The 24,390-nt window shown below is 58.6% G+C and overlaps 1 protein-coding gene across 1 annotated transcript; it reads right to left on the bottom strand.

Moving 5' to 3' along the window:
- Positions 1-2,423: 2,423 nt before the first annotated feature.
- Positions 2,424-17,954, bottom strand: NR4A1 (nuclear receptor subfamily 4 group A member 1). The gene is made up of 8 exons (XM_065886819.1): positions 17,859-17,954; positions 17,207-17,313; positions 6,707-7,569; positions 5,769-5,898; positions 5,310-5,461; positions 4,766-4,968; positions 4,501-4,679; positions 2,424-3,233 (listed from the first exon to the last, which is right to left on the bottom strand). Exons 3-8 carry the CDS (start codon positions 7,565-7,567, stop codon positions 2,977-2,979), a joined length of 1,782 nt encoding a protein of 593 aa, XP_065742891.1. The 5' UTR covers positions 7,568-7,569; positions 17,207-17,313; positions 17,859-17,954; the 3' UTR covers positions 2,424-2,976.
- Positions 17,955-24,390: the final 6,436 nt, after the last annotated feature.

The following is a 24,390-nucleotide window of genomic DNA, read 5'->3' on the forward strand; positions in this document are numbered from 1 at the left end:
ACTTTGTGTACATTCATTCATGTAATCACTATTAGCAACTTTGTGAAATAGGTACAACTAATTTCCCCATTTATAGATGAAAACACTGAGGCACAGAAAGGTAAAGTGACTTGCCCAAAATTGCACAGCTAGGAAGAGCTGGAGCCAAGATTTAAAGCCGGGTAGTCTGGTTCCGGGGTCCTCGCTCTTTACCCCTCTGCTGTGTTGCACGCTTTCCTTACAGTGTGGTACCGAGGGCTAGAAGTAACAAATACCATATGAAAGGAACTTGGTGGATGATAAATCATAATATGTGGTAGCTACTGTCATCACTATGGGGCCTAGATATCTATAGGGACCAAGATTCTCCACTGCCCCAGCCCATTCCCGACCCCTGGCCCTTCCTCAAACACCTTTTGCTTTCCCCAGGGGCCTGCCCTGTGCTCCACATCTGTCTTTGCCAAAGAGTGATTCAGAGGGAGAGGGACTCAGTCCAGCCACAGCTGGTGGGGGACTTCCCAGCAAGCCCTGCTCCTAAGCAGGGTACTGCCATCAGACTCAACTCCGCGTGGAACAGATAGGAAACCAAGCCTCAGTGAGGAAGAGGGGCTTCTCAGAGAGCAGCGTGGAGCTGGGGTAGGGCTGAGAACAGAAGCAGATCTCCCAACCACCCCACCCCCAGCCCCGCCTTGCCAGGTGCTGGTGCTGTGACACAGGCTCACTCACGAGCTCTGGCAGGGGTGCCAGGGATGCACGCTTGGCAGTCCGCACACTGCTGGCCGTGGCAGTCATCATGCACAGGGCCCAGGACTCCCCAGCCCACCCCACATGGACCGTTCAGAACAGAACCTGAGCGAGGGCAGGTGGCTGGGGACTGCTTGGGGAACCTGCAGACTGGGGCTGGAGCACCAGGGAAGGCCCTTGATTCGGTCCTACTGCAAAGCAGAGCCCTATTTTGGTCGACTTCTATCCAGCAGGGGCTGCCCTCATCCAGCCAGTTCCTAGGGGCTGTGGAGGTAGAGGTTCAGGGGTCCTGGGCCAAGGGCCCTGCTGGGTCATGAGGCTGGAAGGGCACTGAGAGCAGGGAAAGGGGCCGGACCCCGCGTGGCTACCTTGGGCCTCGGGTTAGGGTCAGGCTACGTTCATGTTTCTCGAAAGAGTGGCCTCCAGGCCTCCAGCCTCACCAACACCTGGGTGCTGGGTAAAAGTAGAGCTCCATGAGCCCCACCCCATCAAATCCGAGTCTTCGGGGTAGAGCCTAGGAATTTGTTGTTTTTTTTTGCGGTACGCGGGCCTCTCACTGTTGTGGCCTCTCCGGTTGCGAAGCACAGGCTCCGGACGCGCAGGCTCAGTGGCCATGGCTCACGGGCCCAGCCGCTCCGTGGCATGTGGGATCTTCCCGGACCGGGGCACGAACCCGTGTCCCCTGCATCGGCAGGCGGACTCTCAACCACTGCACCACCAGGGGAGCCCCTGTTTGTTTTTTTTTTAAAGATCAATTTTATTTACTTTTGGTTGCATTGGGTCTTTGTTGCTGCATGCAGGTTTTCTCTAGTTGCGGCAAGTGGGGGCTACTCTTCGTTGCAGTGTGCGGGCTTCTCATTGCAGTGGCTTCTCTTGTGGCGGAGCACAGGCTCTAGGCACACGGGCTTCAGTAGTTGTGGCACGCGGGCTCAGTAGTTGTGGTGCACGGACTTAGTTGCGCCGCGGCATGTGGGATCTTCCCCGACCGGGGATCAAACCCGTGTCCCCTGCGTTGGCAGATGGATTCTTAACCACTGCGCCGCCAGGGAAGTTCCTAGGAATTTACATTTTAAGCCAGCTAAGCATCTGATGGGCTTGGGGGATGGAGAACCTACGTGGGGGTATTTGGGTACAGGTAGGGACCTCAGAACAGTTTCCTTGCCAAGGGGGTGCTAGACGCGTGGGGAGAAATATTGAAAATGGCGATGGGAAGAAAACTTATACTGAGTAATGATAGCTGCTATCACCATCCTGAGCTGCCTTGTACCCAGCCCTACGGTGAGCACCACACCCACACCCTCGCAATCCCAGCAGCCAGGTGAGGTGGGGAATGCCCTCCTCCCTGCGTTACAGATGTGGAAGCCGAATCAGAGGCCATCACCCCAGGTTAGGAACTTACAGCCAAAGCCGGTGCTCTTATCCCTGGATGAATCAGTCTCCAGGCGCAGGCCCCATCCACGAGCCAGGCCTGCTTCCCAGAAGCTTTCTCCGTGTGGGAAAGTAGTCTCAGTGCTTTGCATAACAACCCCATGAAGCAGGTGCGATTATTTCCACCTTTTACAAATGAGTAAACTGAGGCCAGTAAGCTCAGGTTGGTAACATCCAAGATTTATGGGTGCCACCCCTGCCTCTCATGCCATTTGGGGGATGGGTGGTATGGGGGGAGAGTGTCAGAGAGAGACAGGATCCTAGCTTCAGCTACACGTCTATTTTTTATTCAATATATTAAATATATTAATCAGAAAAGACACATACTATAAATCCAGGAAAATACACAAATATAAATGTCAGAATCTGTCACTTGTCTTCCTCCTAGAGTGAGTCTATGTACACATGGAAGGAGGGCGGGAAGAGAGAGCAAGTAGGAGGAGGCTGGTGGGGGCCCGTCCCTCCCTCCCAAACCCCACTCCCACCTCAACCTCTTCCTTCCTGTATTTACAGCAGCATTCGGCTTATTTACAGCATGGCGGTATGTGTGTTAAAAACGGTTTTATCTTACAAAAACATAAAGACCAGGGCTGGGCTGGGGGGTAAGACAAATAGTAAGGGTCACCCCTGTGAACGCATCCCCCTCCCCCAGGGCACGAACTCCCTGCCGACCTCCCAGAGCAGGTGGCGGGGCGGGGCGGCCAGTCTGCAGCTCAGGCCCAGGCTGAGGGGTGGTGCTCCAGGGGTCCGTGGGCCGTGGGCTAAAGGCACGTGGGGTGGCGTATGAGCGTGCACACAGAGTGCACGCGTGTTCCCGGGCTGGGGTCAGAAGGGCAGCGTGTCCATAAAGATCTTCTCGACGATGGGCGGAGGGGGCACCAAGTCCTCCAGCTTGAGGTAGAAGATGCGCTGCAGGCCCTGGGTGCACAGGGTCCGCAGCTCGGGCAGCTTGCCCAGCAGGCGTGACAGGCAGCTGGCGGGCTGAGGCTCGCCTGCCTCGGCCGAGACGTGCTCCTTCAGGCAGCTGGCGATGCGGTTCTGCAGCTCCTCTACCCTGCAAGGCTCCTGCAGCCCGTGCCGGTCTGCGGGGAAGGTGCAGGATTAGCTGCAAAGCTGAGGAGCAGACGCCCCTCTCCCCGGCCTCTCCCAGGTCTCTGGAACGGCCGCCAGTGACCAGGCCCCACAGCCCTCTGCACTGCAAAAGCACAGGCGCCCGCTTCTGAGCCCCAGCAGAAGCCTAGCAAGGAGCAACGTTCATTATCCTCATCTTCCAAGTGACACAGTGAGGCCCAGAGAGGCTAAATGACTTGCCTAAGGTCGCAAAAAGGAAATAAAACCCTACACGGGTTTTCTGACGAGGCCAGTGTCGCTTTTGGTTTTTGGTTTTTCTCCCCCCAGACTGTTTGTGAGAAGCCCTGGGTCTGAGCAGCAGTGTTTCGGAGGCCACCTCCAGGGAAAGCAGGCCTCAAAACCCACCACACTCTCTCTGCAGCCTAGAGGCCTCAGATCTTGTCCTACAGTTTTTTGCCCTATGTAGCTTTGCGAAATTTCAGTTCAAAAAATGAAGTGAAGAAGAGGTGGGGGCAGATTCCGGTGCTTTAAAAAATAAAGAGACCCGAAAACCTCTGCATTTAATGCCAAAAACTCCATCCTGCATAATTATATTTAAAGTATACAACAAGCACAGCTAATCTGTGCTATTAGCAGTCGGGGTGGCAGCCACCTTTTGGGGAACTGATGACAGGAAGGGGGCACAAGGAGAGGTTCTGGTGTCCCGGTCATGTCTGTTTCTTTTTTTTTTTTTTTTTTTGCGGTACGCGGGCCTCTCACTGCTGTGGCCTCTCCCGTTGCGGAGCACAGGCTCCGGACGCGCAGGCTCAGCGGCCATGGCTCACGGGCCCAGCCGCTCCGCGGCACGTGGGATCCTCCCGGCCCGGGGCACGAACCCGTGTCCCCTGCATCGGCAGGCGGACTCCCAACCACTGCGCCACCGGGGAAGCCCACGTCTGTTTCTTGATCTAGGTGCTGTTTATGTACACATGCTCCATTTGTAAAAAGTTCCTGTGTGCAACATGATTAAGATTTCAAAAACAAACCCAAACTTTAGGCCACACATGACACCTAAACGATCAGGATCTGTGGTCCTCTGGGATAACTCACAGGCTGGCTTGGTTTGCAGTCAGCCACAGCTGGGCCCGAAGCCTGGCTCTGCCACTTGCCAGCTGTGTTGCCCTGAGCCATGCTTACCCCTCTCTGCATCTAATCACCCTCGCGCCAGATGCCCGCCCATCCAGGGCCAGGCCCTCAGGTCCTCCCCATCTCCCCAGGTCTGTGGAACTAGCCACCCACCTGTGATAAGGACGAGGGCAGAGAGGCAGGCAAAAGCAGGGACGTCGACGACCAAGCTGTGCAGGGAGCGAGAGAAGGCCAGGATGCTGTCGATCCAGTCCCCGAAGCCACGGGCACACTGCAGCCGGTGCAGCACCAGGCCCGAGCAGAAGATGAGCTTCCCCTCAGCCGGCTTAGACCTGGTGGGCAGGGATGCAGACACCAGTCAGAGGGGCTTGAGGGCAGGGCGGCAAGGTGAGGGGGGAGCAGACAGCTGGAAGCTCACCGGTAGGCCAGGCGGAGGATGAAGAGCTCCAGGAAGGCCGACTCCAGCAGCAGGTCCTGGTCCCCGGGGGACAGCTCGGCAAAGCCGGGGATCTTCTCAGCCCACTTGCGGATAACCTCCAGGGAACCCGAAAGCAGGTCGTAGAACTGCTGCACGTCCCCGGCATCCTCCTTCCCCAAGTGGGGCAGCACCAGCTCCTGGAACTAGGAGGCGGCCTGGCGGGGTCAGACCCCAGAAAAAGCCCCGCACCAAGGCCACCACGTACGGCCATGACGCGCCCTCCCCTGGATGTCAGATCCCGGGGATGAGAGTGGAGCTGAGATTCCGCCCACACTTGCTTGCCAACTCTCACATATTAACCCAGGGCCACAGCTGCTGGAAGGAGCACGTTTTTCTAATTGGCCACTGCCCAAAGGGGTACATTTTCCCATCTGGTCAGCCTGGAGGGGCCCCCTCTCTTTTCAATTTGTGGGACTGGGCGTTGGGGCGGGGGGCTTTTCTAATGTGCAGGAAAGCGCGGAATGTGGGGTAGGCGGGGCCTCACCTTGGAGTAGTCCAGTTTGGAAGTGCTGGGCCCCGAGTCCAGGTGTGCCCGGACCAGGGAGGTGAGGAGATTCGCAGGGGAGGCATCCGGGGGCTGCTTGGGCTTTGAAGGGAGCCGCCCCCGCCGCCCCTTCAGGCTGTCTGTGCGGACAACTGCAGAGAAATGGGCAAGGGTGAGCAAGGGAGGAAGGGACCCAGGGAAGGGCCTCTCAGCCCAAGCCGTGCACAGCAGTGCTGGGCAGCAACCCCAAGTGCAAGGACCTAGAGCCCCTGAGACCCAGGGGACGCTGCAGGGACCTCCCCCACCACAAGGCAGGCAGGTGGACCAGAGGTCGGGGAGGAAGTAGGGCCCAGGCCTGCCCTCCCCTGCGGCCCACCAGAACAAGTGTCTGGGGGACTCTGCCGGCCCCACCCCACTCAGGCCCGCCGCTGCCCCACTGGGCCTGTGCCCGCCACCCACCTTCCTTCACCATGCCCACAGCCAGGCACTTCTGGAAGCGGCAGAACTGACAGCGGTTTCGCCGTCTCTTGTCCACAGGGCAGTCCTTGTTAGCCAGGCAGATGTACTTGGCATTTTTCTGCACTGTGCGCTGGGCGGGGGGGGGGGGCAACACGGAACACGCTGTCAGAGCGTGGGGATGGGGGGAGCCCAGGGGAGGGAAGCGACCAGATCCTACTGCCATCACAGACAAAAGCGCTCTCTGTTCACAGCTATTTTTCTAACATTTGGGTGGCAGGGGAGGGAGAGATGGATGGGTGGGGGAAGGAAGAGAAAAGTCTTGGGGACACTGGGGGAGGGTTCGGCCTCACCCTCAGGACACAAGATTAGGGGCTCGGGGCTCCCCAGCAGCTGGTACTTCTTAACGTGCCTGCGTCCGCCTGCCCCTTCCCTGGGGCAGACACAAGAGGGCTGAGGAGGGTCTGGGGGTGGGGATGGGAGGCGAAGCAGGCAGCCAGCACTGGGACAAACACACAGCCTGTTCCCAAGTCCGCCCCCAGCCCTCAAGCACCAAGCCCTCTTCTCAGATCCTTTCATCTTGCGCCAGGAACACGAGTGCCTGGGGCCCCCCTTCCCACCAGGACCTTGAGTGGGGGGAGGCCAGGCAGAGGAAAGCTAGAGGCTGGCCACTGAACTTCCCCTCGTGGGTACCCCTGCAGCCCGCACCCTCTGCCCAGCTCTCATCCCTCCCTCCATAACTCTACAGCCCCAGTCCCAGCATGAAAAGGTCCCAGCTCCCTGCTCCCAGGACAGTAGCCCACCTGGCAGGCCTGCCCTCTGCTTAAAGAGCAGAACTTGTTGGGAGGAGAACCCAAGGCAAGCCACCACAGACCCCGCTGGGGTGAGAGAGCAGCCTGTCCCACCTCTCATAAAAAGCTACCCCCCGGGCAGCCCAGTACCTTGAAGAAGCCCTTGCAGCCCTCGCAGGTGCGGACACCATAATGCTGGCAAGAGGCGTTGTCCCCACACACAGCACAGCGGCCCTCGCTTCCACCCGGAGCCCCACTCCGGGCCTTAGCTGAGGTCACGGGCGCGTCCACCATCCCCAAGCCATCAAGGTGTGAGGAAGCGGGCACCAGGCCTGGGAACGCTGTTGGCATGGAATAGCTCTCTCCCTCCCCCAGCTGGTGGGCAGCCTGCGAGGGGAACAGCTTCAGGGGACTTTGAGCCAGGCTGGGACTGGGGCCGGTGGGAGGGCTGAAGGAAAAGAAGGTCAGCGGCTGGGGGTGCCCAGAAGCCTTGGGCAGCTGCTCTGTCCATGCCCGCATGCCTTCATAAGTCTGGCTGGGCGAGAAGGGGCCAAAGGAGCCGTCCCAGGGAGAGAGCTGTGGCGGCTGGAAGCTGGGCGTGGACGGTGATGGGGCTGAGCAGGGGCTGCCATAGTAGTCGGAGCCGCTGGAGGACAGGGTCTCGTCGAGAGGGCCGCTCAGGGTGCCGGGGTAGCAGCCGAACACCTGGAAGTCCTCGAACTTGAACGAAGCGGAGGCAGGGGAGGTGGCTGACGATGAAGATGTGGAGGAGGCCGAGGAGGAGGCCGAGGAGCACGGCTGGGCTGTTCCCGGCAGCTGGTACAGGAAGGTGTCAAACTCCCCCGTGTAGCCGTCCATGAAGGTGCTGAAGCTGGGCAAGGCAGTGGGGACAGTGGGGGCCGCCTCAGGGCTGGCCAGGTCCATGGTGGGCTTGCTGAGCTCAGGGGTCAGGGGGTCACGGGGTCCTGGGCTTGATGCTGGTGTCCCATACTGGGCTTGGATACAGGGCATCTCTGGAGAAGGAAGAGCAGAGGGTGGGGAGGGGGGGAGTCAGTGAGAGAAGCCTGAGGCCTGACCTCTAAGTATAGGCCCCTGAGTTGCCAGGTGGCAGGAGTCCCAGCCAGACATGGGACACGAGGCGTTAGGGCCACAGCCCACCACAGAACCCAGGAATCCTGGCCCCCGGCCAGAGCACCGTCTCGACCTCCATGTCACAAAGCCCCTGGGCAATGGCCCAGCAAGAGTGGGCTCAAGTCGGAAGGCCAGCCACACCCCAGGCAGCCTGGGAACCCTAGGGAAGGCATCCAGCCAGCATTTCTCTGCTGGAACAGGGGAAAGCTGTGTTCTTCCAGCCCCCTGCCCCTCCCTTACTGGGTAAGGCATGGGTGGGGGCTGGGAGAAGGGTGGGTGGGAGAGGCAGCCAGGCAAGGCCTGAGCCCAGTCCCGGGAGCAGATATGTTGTTCCTCCAACCTGGCACTTCTGGGAATATTCCCAGGCATGGCCCAGCCTCTCCCAAACCCCCTCTCCTCCTCCCCACACAGTGCCAGTGCCTGGGCTGAAGGACATCCTGCAAATGGAAGAGGAGCTGGGAGTGAAGGCCCAGTTGCCTACGAAAGCAGCGTAAGCAGCAGTGAGCCTGTGCCCCTCCACCCCCACCCCCACCCGTCCCCACCCTACGTACTGAGCAAAGGCTGCAGATCCCACGCGCACCCCAGTCCTGCCATCTGGGGACAGGCACCCACTCTACACTGCCTGGGATGCTCCCAGAAGCAAAGAGAAAGGGAGCCCGGCCTCCCTACCCAGTCCCCAGCTCCCCAAGGGATCAGGTAACCCGGCTCCAGACCTTTAAAGGCCGGACGCTGGAAGGGGGAGCGTGAGGGAGAAAGCAGCCCCTGGACTTCCAGGAGAGGTCCTGAAGAGGAATTCCTCTGCTACCCCCAAAGCGTCTCCCCCTGTTGTTTTTATGAGAACACTCAAGAGTCCAGGAGACTGGAGATGGCTGTGCAGGGAAGAGGAGGAGCCTGCTGGTGAGTGTCGGAAGCCCGGGTCCCTCCGCTAAAGAGTTCTGTGCCCTGAAGAAACCAGGAGCTCGGGCAAAGGTGGTTACACCCTGCCCCAAACCTGAGGAGCCTGAAGGAGCAGACGGAGCACCATTCGGGGGGGAACCCTAAGTTCGCAGACAAGTCAAAAACTAACGCAGGGGAGGCTCCGGGACAGTTCCCCATCCCGCCTCCTGGCTTGGGGGTCTCGGTGACCCTGGCCTCATCAGTGAGGGAGGGAGGCTGGGTAAGAAAGCAAGCTGAAGCAAAGCGTGCCATAGTCAAGGGGGACAGCAGGAGGGGGCCAAGGCTGGCATCACCTCCTGGCCAAGAGCCCAGGGAGTCCTCTGGTTCTAGCCTTTCTCCCACCTCCTTGGGCCCTGGACAGGGCAGCTCCACCCCTGACCTGACACTCCCACAACCAACCCAGACAACAGGGCCCCCAGAAACTCTGGCCCCACCCACCCAGTGGCACCCATCCAGAGGCACTGAGCACCTGCAAGAGGTAAGGGTGGCCACGTCTGCCTGCGCTACGACAGCCTGGGCAGGGATGGGTTTGGGTGGAGGAAAAGAGGCAGCAGCTACACAGGGTTGGGCTGGGCGTTCCAGCCTTATTCAAATCCCGTTTCTCCACGTGGACGTCCCACATCCGGATCAATCCCCACCAAACTACCCCCACTCCTGCTTTCATGCAGGTACTTAATGACACAAGATATGGACCTACATCTAGCCTTTGGCGGAAGCACAGGGAGAAGGAAGAGGCGGGGTTGAAGGAGGGAGCAAGGAGAATCCAGCTTCAGGCGGGTCCTGGCAACACTGTGGTTTGCACCTGTTGTGCTAAACAAGCCTCAGGCTGCACCCTACCTGTATGATCCAACATAGACTAAGGCGGGAGTGGGGCAGGGGTGGTATCCTCTAGGTGGTACCACACCAGAGAATGCAACATTAGCAACTGCCTACCAAGGATCCCGAAGGATGACGCTTTCCACCACTCTCCCTCCCTCTCTTTCTCTCTCTCACACACACAGAGAGACGCAGATCCAAGCTACAGTAAAAACAATCTTCCCTACGCTTCCAGAGACCCTGCTCCTGCCGGTGAGAAGACTCCTATATTCCAACACACAGCAGCACCCCCTGCACAGTTCAGCCAATGCTGACCTCAACAATCTAGACCTCTCCTAGATAATCCAGGGAGAAACTTCCAGCTGAGGGTCACCACAAACTAAGCCACAGCCTCTAAAGTGTTAAGAAAACAACTAACAACTAAGGGCTGGGGTGCGAGCTGACAAGCTGGGAAGAAGGAGACCCTTTTGGAAATTCAATCCTGGTAGGAGTCAGATACATCCCAGCAGCTCAAGCTCTGTGCACCTTCTCCCCCGCGCACACTGTACTGAGACCCCAACCAGCAACTAAGTCCCAGGCGCCCGGTGCCCACTAAAGGACCCTGGGAGACTGAATTCTAGCCAGTCTCCTACTGAACAGGTCCCCACTGCTGGCGCCAACCTAACCCTCTGTGGCTTCCACCTTGCACAGACATGGCCCCCCCCCCGCCCCCGCCACACACATACATACACACACACACACACACACACACACACACACACACACACACACAGCGCTCAGTAAACTCCAGTCCAATCTGAGTCCTCATCCCGTTCCAACCGCTAACCCCCAACGCCAGAACTGCATCCTACTCCCGCCCTCCTTCATGCTGACCCTAAAACACCCTTTCTGCCCGCGCGAACACCCATCTCCTTCATGCAGCAAGCCCCCCAACACAAAACAGAGCTCTGTGGAGATGCACGCTTCCCGGGGGTCACCTACCCGGTTGGCTCCTGCTCCCCGTGCCCAGGACCGGCGCCCCAAGTCGCAGCCCGGTCCCGCGTGCGCTCCCGCGGTCCTGCACACTCCCCCAACTTTCGCAGCCTCCACCACTGGGACTCCCGGCCGCGCCGGACCCTGCTCTTAAGCGCTCCGTGACGCACGGGGAGGGGCGGGGGCGCCACTGACGCACGCGGCCGGGCGAGCTTTGGCCATACAAGGGCGCGGGGGGCGGCGCGGTTCCGGCGGGAGGCGGCCAGGGGTAGGCACGGGGACGGGGAGCCCGAGGGGGCGGGGCGAGAGGGGGGGCCTGGAATGTCTGCGCGCGTGACGCACGCGGGGTTCCATTGACGCAGGGAGCGCGGATCGTTTGATCTATAAATAGTCCCCTCTCGCCCTCCGCGCCAGCTAAAAATAGCAGCTCGCGGATTCGCTAGGCTCCTCCGGCAGGACCCAGCACCGGCCCGGGGCCCCTGGAGCCGAAATAAGCAGCCCGAGGGCCAGAGCCCGAGAAAAGGGTGCTCTAGCGCCGTGGCTGCGGGGCTTCCCCGGACGAGGAGCTCCTCACCCTCCGGCGGCTCCCGGGAGCCACGAACGCGCCCGGCTCCGCTTTTGCACCCTCCCCAGCCCTTCCAGCGGGCCCGGGGAAGGCCTAGGGCTGGGGCGGGCAACTCAGGGACTCACCCCGGGGAACCTGCGCCCCCCACCTCAGCCCAAGGCGCTGCCACTGCACTTGACCCTTCTTCCCCAGCGGGGTCTCGGGCTGTCACACACACACACACACACACACACACACACACACACACACACTTATTCCCTCCCCCCAATTTCTCATGCAAAGTACCTTCCGGAGGGCAGGGATTCGCCAAGCCCAAGACAGGCCAACTGGCTGTGCCTCACAGCTGAAGTTGATTTCTCACCACTACCCTCCCCAGTCCCTGACAGGGTGAAAGCACTCTAGTTGGGAAATTACAGAATTTCAGAACCGGGTGGAGCCTGAGAAATCTTTTCGAAGCTGTGCCGACTCTTCCCCATTTTATAAATAAACAGGCTCAGAAAAATAATGGCACTTGCTCAAGGTCACAGAGCAAGGTGGTGGCACACTGGGGTGGAACCTGACTACATGTCTAGGGGATCCCTTCACACCCTCCGCTGTCCATGATCGAGGAGTTCCCACCTGCAGCCTTCCCGGGAGCCCTCGCCTGCTAGGTGGGAGAGAAAGGAAGAAAAGGTTAATATTTAGAAGAAGAGAGCCCCTCCCCACACCCCTCCCCCTCTCCCCTCTCCACGCGGAGCTTGCGCCCACGGACCCCACTCTGGCCTCCCCTGGTCACCCAACAGCACTTTCCTCTACCCTTGAGGCACTTCCTGCTCCTCACTTCCACTCTCACCTCCGTCTCAGGTTTCCCACACCCTGCTCTCCAGCCCCCACTTCTGTCCACTCAAAGGTCCCACCAGCACCTCAAACGTCACCCGTTCCAGACAGAGCTTGCCATCTCTGCACTCCCTGCCTGCCACCCATCTCTGCTCCCGATGCCCCACATGCTACTTTTCACTTTTTCCTGAAATTCTATTTTGGAACTTCTCTTGGATCCTCCGTTCCTAATTGCCAGCCAGAGCCCACGCCTCACTGGTGCCTGAAGGCAGCAGACGAGCTGACTGAGGCCAGCGACCTCCCCTTCTCCCTTCTCCTTGCCCACGTCCATTAAGAGACTGCCCCTTCACCAGCCTGCCTCCTCTTTCCAAACCCTACTGTCCACCACGGAAGGAGCAGTCTTCATGTAACACCAGCATCATTCGGTGATCCGGTCAGAACCTAGCATAGCTCCCCCATTGCAGCCCGCAGTCTCAACATGGACCAGTCTTCAGAGAGCTCTGGCCTTTGCTAAAACATCTTCTAAACACGCTTCAACGGCCACCTGCGTGAAGACGAAGTGTGGGCAGGATGACGTTTAGCCAAAGTCTTGTTTTCCTTTGTCTTGGGCTTTTGCAGAAGATATTACTTGGATAAAAAGGATTCCACAGCTTAAAACTGGTTTGAAACCACGAATATAATTCATGTCTTCCCATTTTGCAGGTTAGGACCCAAGGGCTCCCAGAAGAGCTGCACCTCGCTCAGAGGCACAAACAAGTCCGGGCTGGTGAAACTAACCCAGCTGGGTCATGGGCTGGTTTCCCCACCTAGCCCCCCAACCCAGCCCAGCAGGGCCTTCCTCAGAAAATAAAAACAATTCTAATATGTTAGCAAAAGATGATTAGCCAGGCCAATGTTCTTCCCTCCAAAACTCATCAGCAAAAGAAAAAAAGAGACAAGAAAAGGTATATTAGCTGCAGCCTTAATGGCCCTTTGAAAGCTGACTTGGCCTTGAGCCCTAGCACCCCCTTTTTTCCCCACCACTTTCCATCTGTAAAGAGCAACACAGACCATCCCCTACCTTTCCCATGGGGAGGCCCAACCAGGAGCCCCAGGGAACTCAAGTGTGGTGAGGAGCTGTCCGGGTCCCCAGTCTAAATCTCCACGTCTCAGCATCCAGCCTCCAGATTTGTGCCTGCAGCCCAGGCCCCATCTCCGTGGGAGATTGCAGGTTCGGAGGTTGCAGTCTTGCTGCCCCAAAGGCAGAGGGTGGAAGAGACAACAGCAGCTGCCACTTGGCCATGCTTGTGGAGGTGGGGGATGCTGGGGGCTTGGAACACACTACACTCTGAAAATAAGTAAATAAGGAGAAAAAGGCAGTCCCTCTGTAGGAACACACCCGGGGAGCACCTAGCCTAAGACAGAGAGGGGAGAGGCGAGAGGGGCTTGGGGACCTCAGGCTTCATCCCTGCTGGCCAGATGCCCTCCAGGGAGGGTGGCCTGGGGCTCTGAGGCGGAATCTGGCCAAGGTGGAACTCTTGAAAAGGCATAACTGATGCAGACTTTGGGAGACCTGGAGCATAAGCTGGTCGAAGACTGGACGGAGACTCCAAGGGACCCCACTAAGCCCAACCTTTAGGAGCAAGGGCAGAGTGAACAGCTCATTGTGGGGTAGGTAAGGGTCGGAAAGAGACAGGTAATGATGGCAGAGGTATCCGAAACTAGAGGTGAGGACCAGAAGGTAAAGCAGGGCCATGATAACACAGGAAGGGCAGGGAAAGATGCTGTGCTGGAGACGAGACAGCTGCCCAAGGTCAGGCTCGCACAGCACAGCACAGCCCACCGATCTACCCTCACCACCCCCAGGATCCCCGCTGCCCCAATATAAAGACCTTGGGCTAAACCTTCCCACCACCCACTGGGCACACTGTTCCTCTTCCTTCTATTCTAACCCTACTCATCCTCTAAGACTTCAGCTCATAACATCCTCCCGGACCAGCCTAACTCTTAATAATAAGTACCTTCTCACTGGAGGGTTTGGGGGTAGGGGGAGTGAGGAATACCAATGAAGGGTCAGACCCTCGGCTTAGGGCACTTCACGTGGATTCTTCCACTTAACCCTCTCCCTAACCGTCTACGTTTGGAATTACCACCTACATTTTATAAATGAGGAGGAGGCTTAGGGGCCAGGAATCAGACTCCCTGAACTCCCAGTTCTGTGCTAGACCCACTGCCCTCAACTCTGAACTCCAGAGCTCTGGCTTCTGGCCCCACGAGCCTTGATTCTTACAAGTGCACCACAGAGCTGGTACGCACAAGGCCTATAGGCTGGAAACAGCAGCGCCTACGAGGGCGTCTCTGGGGGGCGCTGGAAGCGTCCCAAGTTCCTAGTCTGAACGGTGGTCACCGGGGTGTGCTCAGTATGGAAGGGTCATCACACTCTATGCTCTGAAGATTTCACGTCTGTGATTTATGCTTTTCTGTATGTATGTTATACTTTCAGAAAGAAAAGTTTATTTCCAGAAATAGCCACACCTAAATGGGAGAGACATATTTATTCAAATGGACGCAGATGCTGCTGGAGTTCACTGAAATCACAGAGAAACAGTGGCTGTTTCTCATTACGTTATTTGTTCTATCGACACATACTCAAGAGCACAGCTACGGTTAGGAGAGGTTGCAGCATCTGACATCAGAAAGGGGTCCTCTCGCAGTATGTTTTCCGAACCACTCAGCTCGGGCCTGGCCCCTGCTAGTCAAATCTTCTGGGGCTCGGGGACTCTCGTGCTCAGGCCATCCCTCCCCCGACAACCAGTGTGTGAACGGGAGGGCAAGGCCCTGTCTCTCCCACCTTGGCAGGAGGCCCCTTCATGCATTCTCAACAGTAAGTAGCCCAGGGCAGGCCGCAAATGGGCAGCCAAAGTACACCATCGTCCCCCAGCCAAGACGGTGGGTAAATAGGAGACGGAGGAAGTGGAACTGCACAGCCCCTTTCCCACACTGCCCCGCCCACCTCAGGCTGGCCCCTGCCCCTGCTGAGCAAAGGGCAGGAAGTTGCCCTACTTTCGCCAAGATCATCCTCACCCGTGGGCCTCCACACCCTTCCCACAGGGTAGGCAGAGGGAGTGAGCTTTGCCTCCTCCCCCCCACCCCCCACCCCAGCTTCCCCACCTTAGCCCCAGGACCTATCACCAGGCCCGACCCGGCCACTTCCTCTTCCTGCCCTGGCAGCAGGCAGGGGGATTTGTGCGGTGGGCAGGGAACCTCTGCCTACTGCCCCAGGGGGCTTCCACAGACAGCTCTGGGAACTGGGGATGTAGGGGCAGGCCCGGGTCTGATCTTCTAGCCCTTGTCCAGGCCCTGCCACGACCACAGGTGTTGTTACCTCCCAGGAAAACAGGCTCCCAAGGACATGGGCGGGTCAGCCGCCGCCCTCCACTTCTCACCCCAGCCCCAGCAGAGGCAAAAGATAAAGGAACTCTCAGAGGCATCTTTGACCTGCAGCCAGCAAGCCTGGTGCGTGACCCGGGGCCAGTCCCTTGCCCTCTTCGGACCGTTTCCTCATCTGCCCAATGCTGACAACATCGCTAGTCCCGGTGCTGTTAGAATTCAAGTCACTAACGGAAGGGGGAGGCTCACAGTGAAATGGGAGCACTGTCTGGGGGCTGGGGCTCTAGGGACCCGCAGCAGGATCCTGAGGCAGGCACAGAAAGGAGACACCAGCGCCGTCAGCTCGACTGGGGAGCCAGCACCCTCCTCCTTCAAGACCCAGAGATAAATAGTACCCCCATCCCCACCTCTCCCTCTCCAGGGCTGCGTGAAAGGAAATGAGAGTATGCCCAGAGATGTGGCTCCACCCAGCACCAGGAAAATTCCCGACTGTATGCAGCAAGTGCTCAACTGATACTCTGAAGAGAGCTGGTTACCTGAGCAGGTCAGACCTCTCTCCACAGAGGTCATTTCCAGTCCAGTGACTTCTCAACCCCCAGCCTGCTATCAGGCCAGAAGGAATCCACGTACAACATAAAGCAACAAGATCAGACTTCAGGAGGAACCTCCAGACAGAGCTGGAAAACACAGACAAGATCATGGAGGTCCTCTGGGAAGAGTCGACCCACGCCTCATTTGTAGCCTCCTCAAATCCCCTTCCATTGGCTTCCCTGGTGGCGCAGCGGTTAAGAATCGCCTGCCAATGCAGGGGACACGGGTTCGAGCCCTGCTCCGGGAAGATCCCACATGCTGCGGAGCAACTAAGCCTGTGTGCCACAGCTAATGAGCCTGTGCTCGAGAGCCTGTAAGCCACAACTACTGAGCCCACGTGCCACGACTACTGAAGCCCGTGCGCCTAGAGCCCGCAACAAGAGAAGCCACGGCAATGAGAAGCCCGTGCACCGCAACCAAAAGTAGCCCCCACTCGCCACAACTAGAGAAAAGCCCGTGCGCAGCAACGGAGACCCAACACAGCCCAAAAAAAAAAAAAAAAACCTCCTTCCATGCCCCTCAGTCTGCTCAGCTCCTGGCCAGCTCTTCTCTCCCCCACCCTAGGGGGGTCTCCCACCACCTCGCACAACATCAGCAACCCACCAAATTCCCCTGTGCCTGCCCAAGGTCTCCACCCAGCCTCCCTGGGCAAAATTTCAAATTCCAAAATAAAAACCCTCTGATAACGAGGCCCAGCCGGAAAGACTGATGCATTTTCCTATTGTTAAAGTATTTTTAGTCACAGGCTCTGGATTCGTTTAAAGACTCACGTTCAGAAAGGGAAAATTTTTTTTTCAAGAACCAAGAAGGAGAGCACACAGCCTCCCACGTAAGGAGCTCCGCTTATTCCACGCCGGCCGGAGCCCCTGGCCTGGCTCCCGGGAAGCGTGCTTGTGGCAAGCCGGTTGGCGGACTTGCCAAGCCTAGCTCCAGTCCAGCTTCTCAGGCACCAAACCAGGTGGGAAGCCAGGCAAGTAGGGCAGGGCAGGGGCCGAGGGCGGGCTCAGGGACGTCAATCCACAAGTTCAGACCCCAAGTCCCAACCAGCTGGGGGGCCAGGGACCCTACTCAAGGACAAGTGCTGAGGTACCTGACTGACACCCAGCTCACTCCAGCATCCCTCCCCAGCCTGAGCAGACCAGTGTTGTCCAGGCCGGGTCAACGGGACAGGAGGACGGAAGACCCTGTTGCAAATCTCTGAGGAAGGAGACAGGCGGCATCACCTATTTCCTCGTCGCCTGGTTCTCAACCACAAAGGGGTCCAAGTCCAACGCCCGTCATCCAAGTGCCATCAGGCCTTTACTCTCATCCCTCGGGAGGGTTGGCCACCCCTGCTTCCTCCTCTGCCCCTCCCCCTCTGGAGGCCAAAGAAACCACAGTGAGGACGGTCACAATGGAAAAAGATGCACACAGCCCAGCCCCTGTGCCTCGGTTTCCCCATTCCTAAGACTCACCAGCTTCCTCCACACGATCTGCTTTGATTCTCTGAGGGTCTGGACAACTGCACCAAGGGAGAATCCCGGGATTGGTTGGGGACTCTTCCCGGTAGCCTCAGGAAGCCCTGCGGGAAGAGACGTGACCGCCCAGTCAGCCCGTCCGAGGCTGTGCACCGGCTGAGCGGACTCAGGACATGGAGCGGCCTCCAAGCCAGCATGTCCTCCTCTGTTTATATAGCTGAAACCAGAGCTGGCCTCTGGGGGCAGGGGGAGCTGCCTCAGGGCCCTCTTGGCTGAGGCCTGACTTTGGCCCAGGTCAGCAAGAGCCTAAAATAGTCAGCTGACGGGAGCCCTGGCATGAGCGTGACCCTGGGCCCATGCCCGGGCCTGGCAGACAGGTGCCCACGTCACAGGACCAGCAGCTCTAGCACTCATGGAGCCCCCACTGGCAGCACTCACGGTGGCCTTGGCAGCACCTCTGGCATGGGAATTCCACCCAATCACCACCCTCACCCAGACAACGGACTGACCGCAAGGAATTCTGGCCCCAGGAGCCACTGAGTACCCAAAGGGAAGGCTAGGCACTCAGCAGGCCGCGTCTGACCTGAGGGCAGAGGTGGGGGCTGAGAGGAGGGAAAGACACCCGGCCGCTGCTGTCATCTTCACTCACGTGCTTCCCGAGTCCAGCTGACCAGGGACACCTGCCTCTTCCACTTACAGTAATTCCTCTCCCTGCCCCAGCCCGAGGTTGGTGGCACAGTGCCTGCTGCCAGCAAGAGGCCAGGTGCATACCCAGCGCAGCCCCCGGCACAGGAGGCCCTGCTTCCCAGGGCTTTCCCTCCTTCCCTCCAGGCTTGGAGGGCTGGGCAGCCCATCCTCCCCATCCCAGCCACCTCTCTGGGACTCTCTGCACCTCGAGCACCAACTCCACAAGAGGCAACAGAGTTTGGGGGTCCAGGGTGGGATACTGAGCCAGCTCCTGCTTCATCTGGGGATCTCTCAAGGCCCGAAAGGGGTGCTGCTCAGAGACGACCCTCGTTTCTGGGCAAGGAAGAAGGGAATAAGACGGTCCCTGCCCAGGGCGCCAAGCTGAACTCCAGCTCTCTCCGGTAAACACGGTGACCAGGACTATGTACGCTTGACCCCGCCCAGTACCTCATGTCCCCAAGGAAAGGCCTGGTGGGAATCCCATTCCCACACTCCACCCCTCACCCACAGATCAGCTTGTGTCTTCTCTGGAGGCATCTTCAGGCAAGGAAGGTGTGTCCTCCAGCAGCTGACCAGGCCACTGGGCTTGCCCAGAATCCAGAAGACCTGGATTCTGAGCTTGGGTCTACACGTCCTCCATGTAGGACCTTGAAAAGTGCCTTGTCCCCTCTCTAACTCAGTTTCTTCATCCATAAGGAGAGGAGGGGAGCTAGACGGCCACGGATTTCTCTGGCCATGGCCACAAGTCTGAGACTTTCCCTCTCAGGGATGTTGGATGAATAGTGAAGGGTCTGTCCCTGCCCTTGGTCAGCAAGATCCTCCCCATTCATAGAGCCACCCCTCCATACCAGACCCCACAGGACCTACAGGCCCGCCACAGAAGGGGGCAGTCATCACCCTTTCAGAGGCAAGGGGTGGTCCAAGTTTCCCTTCATGCACTCCCCTGGTACAGTGTCTACACCCTAGGAACAAGGCAGCTTCCCATCCCCCAGGTCTGCCCCGCTAGACTCCCAGCCTGGCCTTGAGCTACACAACCCCACCCCATCAGCTTCCCGGAACGAGGCACACGCTGCCCTGGGAGCAGCTGTCATCCCCGACAACCCCATGACACCCAGGCCCAGAGCCCCCTAGTCTGTCCTGCCAAGAAAGTCAGGCTTCCCCCCTTCCCTGCCCCCGCGTTACCCCCACCACTGAAGAAATCAGACCTCCCCATGCTAGGCAGCACCTCGCCCACCGCCTCTGCAGGGCTTCCCCCTCCATCCCCCAAACCACATCCGCTTCAGGCAGCTCCACACCCACCTCAGCCCCCCAGCCACCTGCTCAAGGGCCCCGGGGGCGTACAAGGGGCAACAGCAGGGCACTCACCACTCTGGATGGACCAACAGTCCTCGAACAACACTCGACCATCCCTCGGGCCTTCGGGGCCTGGCAGAAGGCGCCGACACCAGGGAGGGGCTGGGGCTGGCCTCTGTCCACAGTGGAGGCCTGCAGAGGGAGAGTCCACGCGAGAGAGGAGAAACCAGCTAGCGGGACCATTCCCTGGAGACAGCACAGCCAGAAAACAGGAGTGGGAACAGAAGCAGGACCCGGGCCATGAAGGGGGACAAGGCAGCCCAAGGACCTCCGTGAGCTGGGCGTCAGAGGCTGGGGGCCCACACCGCAAGCAAACAGCACTTGGGAACGTAGGGTGTGGCCAGGAGCTGCCGACAGTGTCTGGGGCATCTCAGGGCCCTGGAGACACAGCTCCTCAGCCTCACACCCCACTCCTGGGGGGAGGCGGGTACCTCAATCCAGCTTTCAGCTCCCTGATGTGCACAAAAGGGCCTGTTGTAGGCAGAGAAAAGGGAGCTATTGTGAGGACAGAGCAGAATACCCCTCTCTCCTTTAAGGGGCTCCAACTTGGCCCCCAAAGCTTCAGAGGCTGCAGAGCAAGGGCTCCATGCCCCCATCTCTAGGCAGCCCAGCCTTCTAATCTGAGCCATGCGGACTCTCAGGAAATCCTCTCTGAAGGGATTCCAGTCACAAAACTGGAAGGTCCAGCTTGGGGTAGAGTGGTTAAGAGCATGGATGCTGCATCCCTGTTGCCTGGGTTCAGATCCTGGCTCCATCACTTGTAACCTTAGGCAAGTTACATAACTTCTCTGTTACTCATCTGTGAAAATGACAATCTGTGGGACCTCCCTGGTGGCGCAGTGGTTAAGAATCCGCCTGCTAACGCAGGGGACACGGGTTCAAGCCCTGGTCCGGGAAGATCCCACATACCGTGAAGCAACTAAGCCCATGCACCACAACTACTGAGGCTGCGCTCCAGAACCTGCGAGCCACAACTACTGAGCCCACATGCTGCAACTACTGAAGTCCGCGTGTAGAGCCCGTGCTCTGCTACAAGAGAAGCTACCACAGTGAGCAGCCCGTGCACCGCAACAAAGAGTAGCCCCCGCTCGCTGCGACTAGAGAAAGCCTGCATGCAGCAACGAAGACCCAATGCAGCCAAAAAATAAATAATAAATAAATAAATAAGTCTAAAAAAAAAGAAGAGAATCTGTAATTGACATCTCTAAAATTAACAACCATAAGGTTACCAGCCGGCTTAAAATGAGCTCATATGTGTAAAGGACTTAAAACAGTGCTGGATACACACAGGTGCTATCGTTATTAGGAGAAATTGAATGATGACACATAAAAGCTAACCCCAGACCCTGGTTCCTATTCCAAGCCACTTCTGGGCACCTGGCCTCTACTTCCAGAGCCACCTGTGCGTGCCACCCCTCCAGCCTCTTCAAGCTCTCCCCCCAACCCTGCTGGTGCCAAAGCCTTCAGCCAGGGCAACGCAGACCCCACTCCTCTCCTTCCCTTTTCCTACCCTTACTCAGCCCTCTCCTCTCTTGACTGGGCCCCAAGGTGAGGGCAGGACCAGACAAGGCGTGATCTTCCCTGGTTATCAGGATGCCCTTCAGGCCGATGAGATCTGAGAAAAGAGAAGTAGATGCTTCTACGGTGGCAGGTAGAGGGAGTGAGGAGGAGGGGTCCCAGAGGGTAGGTGATGGACTCCTTCACCCTCCTAACCTCTGTCCCAGGGTCCACAGGCTTAGGGGAGTTCCTCTAGCCCATGGTACCCAGATTCTCCTCTTACAGAGCTATTAGCACCCCGATATCCCTGTGGGTATAATGGGGAGCAGGGCATGAAGAAGGGGGAGGCGGTCTGGATCATCTGGAGGGAGTCCAACCCCACACAGAAGGCAAAACCAGGCTGCAAACCTGGCCCAGCCCACAGCCTACACCTGCTTCCCAGAGTGACCCTGTCATCTTCCCGTACCCCAGAAACGGTCTGCAGTCATGCCCTAGCCTCCCCCCATCCCCGACCCCACCAACCTTCCCTTTTCTCCCTTCCAGCCCACAGCTGAGGACAAAGGGTAGGGAGGGCCAAACACCTCTTACCACAGCCAGGCCCAACCTGAGTGCCCAGGAAGACCCTATATCTGAGAACAGGGGTCAGAGTCGGGGATCCAGTTGGTGCCCAGAAAGTGATTCACAACATCTTAGAGCAGGCATCTGATCCCATCTCCTGCCCTCCATCAAAATCCCATCCTCAACAGTCATTCCACAAGCATTTACTGAGGGCCTGCTGTGAGCCTCAAACAGTGGGAGATCCAAGAAGCAGCAAATCAAGATCCCCGGGCCCCAGGAGGTTAGACGCAGGAATGAATCAAGATTGGTTACAGTCAGCCCTGTGCAGAGGACAAACCAGGGGCTGAGTGGGCTTGGAGGAGGAGAAAGGGATTCCCCCGCAAAGGAAGTGGGCGCCTCAGGCCAGACTTCAGCACCCAGCCCCTGCTCTCCAGCTCCCCTTCCCTGCTGTGCTCCAGCCCCATGGGCTCTCTTTCCCCACGCAGAGCCTCTGCATTGGCTGTTCCTTCTGCCAGGAAAGTCACCGCCTGCGATATCTGTGTGGCTAGTACCTTCTCATCAATCAGGTTTCCATTCCCATTTCACCTCCACTCCCACCCCGCCACATGAAACTATTTTTATCATCGCCATAGGACTAATGCTGTGCGTTTGTTTGCGTGTCTCTCAACTGCTGCAGAGTTCAGTCTCCAAACCAGAGCACAGTACTAATAGGTGCTCAGTTAAGTATTTGTGGAATGCGGGAGAGGGGGACTCAGACGTGCTTGCCTCAGGAAGGGTTTAGGAGGAGGGTCAGCCAGTCACCTGGAAGGAGGCAGGGAGAACACTGCAGCTAAGGAGCTGTCCCCTCCACTTGGGGGCAGACCCAAACTCCAAGGGTTCCCTCCTATGTTGAGTCACGACTGACACAGGAGCCCCCAGCCCCGCATGAACCCACCTGAAACCTCCTTCTCCTCCCTCCTATCAACTGAGTCTTTTCTTACTTGAACTCCTTGCGACACGACATGAATGACAGACCCTCTGCAGCCCTGGTGGCTTCCTGATGGCATAAACTCTGCATTGGCCAATGTCCCCACCCAGAAATGGGCATATTACTATTACCAACAATAACAACAGCAGCTAATATTTGTTGAACACCATGTGCTAAACATATCACTAAGCGCTTTACACTCATGTTCTCATTTTAGCCTCACAACACTGTGAGAAAAGCATTATTCTTATTATGAACGCTTTAACAAGGAGGAAACTAAGGCACAGAAATGTTAAGCAACCTGTCCAAGGTCACACAGCTAGGAAGTGACAAAGCTAGGATTAGAACCCACGGAGTCCAACCAGGGAGCCCAGGGTCAGGCAACCCCCTTCCCTCCTTGGACCTGCTTGGTGGGCACAGAGCAATTTGACAGCCAACACCAGAGAGCCAGTGGGAAGCTCCAGGGCCTGAGTTGCTGGGTTGAACCTCTCAGCTAATTTTCTTAACTCCAGCACAGGCCTCAACGTTCATAATCAGTCTCATCCATCCTGCTAGACTTGGTCCATCCTTCTGCCTGGCTGCCATCGCGTGGAATCTTGGCTTTACCGTACTATACATTTGTCATTGTCATTCCTCTCACCTCTAGGTCACTACAAAGAGTCGGCTGGCTTCCCTTTCAAGTCTTCAAACAATTCACTTGGTGTGGGTCTAGGACCAAGCCTGAAGTCACCACTGAAGCCTCCTACTACATCAGCACACTTTGGGCATAACTATTCTCAATCCACCTACCTCTGCCCAGCCTTCCTTTTCCCAGCACACCCCTAATACTAGCCCCCAACCCAAATTATCACTCCACTGGAAACCACTGGAGATGCCACCTCTGCAGCACTTCTAATCCCAGGTCCGCTCCTGACTCCCCGAGACCCTCTCCAGGCTCGGCTTCTCAGCTCAGTCCCACGAAGGGGTTGCACCGGGCAACTCTGGTCCCTCCCGGCTCCGCGTCCTGGCAGCCGAGCTCCCTAACTCCTGGAAGCCAGCGGGGAAATGGAAGGAATTCCTCTGGCCTGGCCACTTCCAGCGCCCCTCGCGGGCCAAACCCCACCCTTGGCGGGCTGGGGCGAGAAAGCGCTGGCCGCCACACTCGGGGGCTGACTCGGATGTAGCCGGTTCCGCCGGGAATCCAGTCCCTGCCCCCACGCCCCCCGGTCTCCAAGCGGGACTCCCGGCGCGGCCCCGACCCCCGCCACGCACCCGCGCAGACCGCACCCTTCCCGGGGCCCCCGGAACCCCCTCCCCGGCCCCCTGCCCTTGCCCGACTCGCCTGGCTCGCCTCGCCGCCCCCGTCTTCCGGGGTCGCGCCCCCGCCGGCGGGGAGCGGCTCGGCAGCGTAGGAGCGCCCATGGCCGGGCGGCCGGGGATCGCGGACGCCGCGCGGGGGGCCCCACTGTTCCGCCGCCGCCGCCTCGCGCTCCTGCAGCCGCGCCACCGCGGCCCCGCGCCCCCCGCCCCCGGGGACCCCCCCCCGGCCCCCAGTTCCGGCCGCGACCGCGCCCCCCGCCCCCGCAGCCGCCAGCACCGCCGCCCCAGCCCCGGGCTCGCCTCCCCCGGCGGGCGGGCGGGGACAGTGACGCGCGCCCATTGACGTCTCCGGAATCCCGGCTGCGTGGCCGACGCAGCCTCATCAATGGGGCTAAAAATAGCGGCGCCCGGAATAGCCGCAAGGGCCTGGCCCCGCCCCGCGGGCCCCCCTCCCCAACCCTCGCCGCACACCCTGTTACATAATCCGCCCGCCTGTGGCCTGGGTGGGGGAGCTGTTTCTCAGGTGAGGCGTCTGCGGCCTTGCTGACATCTTCCCAGGCAGCGAACCTGGAGCTGACTTATAAATAAATTAACCCGGGGGGCTTCCCCGAGGAAGAGGTGGAAAAAGTGAGGCCCAGAGAGGCTCAGCAGCGGCCCAAAGTCACACAGCAATTAGGCTGCTTTGAGAAACCAGGACCGGGGCCCTCTGAGCCCTGGACACCCCCACCAGCATCACTTGGCCTACATGCCACCACAAGGGCAAGGAGCCCAGCCAACAGGGTGTCCAGCGTTCACACGAGAAGGCAGCTTAGAGAAAGAA

This window comes from Phocoena phocoena, chromosome 11 (assembly GCF_963924675.1).
Source record: "Phocoena phocoena chromosome 11, mPhoPho1.1, whole genome shotgun sequence".
Lineage (NCBI taxonomy): Eukaryota > Metazoa > Chordata > Mammalia > Artiodactyla > Phocoenidae > Phocoena > Phocoena phocoena.

Coding starts and splice junctions, on each gene's coding strand:
- NR4A1 (XM_065886819.1), bottom strand. CDS start 7,567: ATGCCCTGTATCCAAGCCCAGTATGGGACACCAGCATCAAGCCCAGGA. Junction 5,462..5,768: donor TGTGGGCATGGTGAAGGAAG/GTGGGTGGCGGG, acceptor ATTTCTCTGCAG/TTGTCCGCACAGACAGCCTG. Junction 3,234..4,500: donor TGCCCTCGTCCTTATCACAG/GTGGGTGGCTAG, acceptor CCTTCCCCGCAG/ACCGGCACGGGCTGCAGGAG.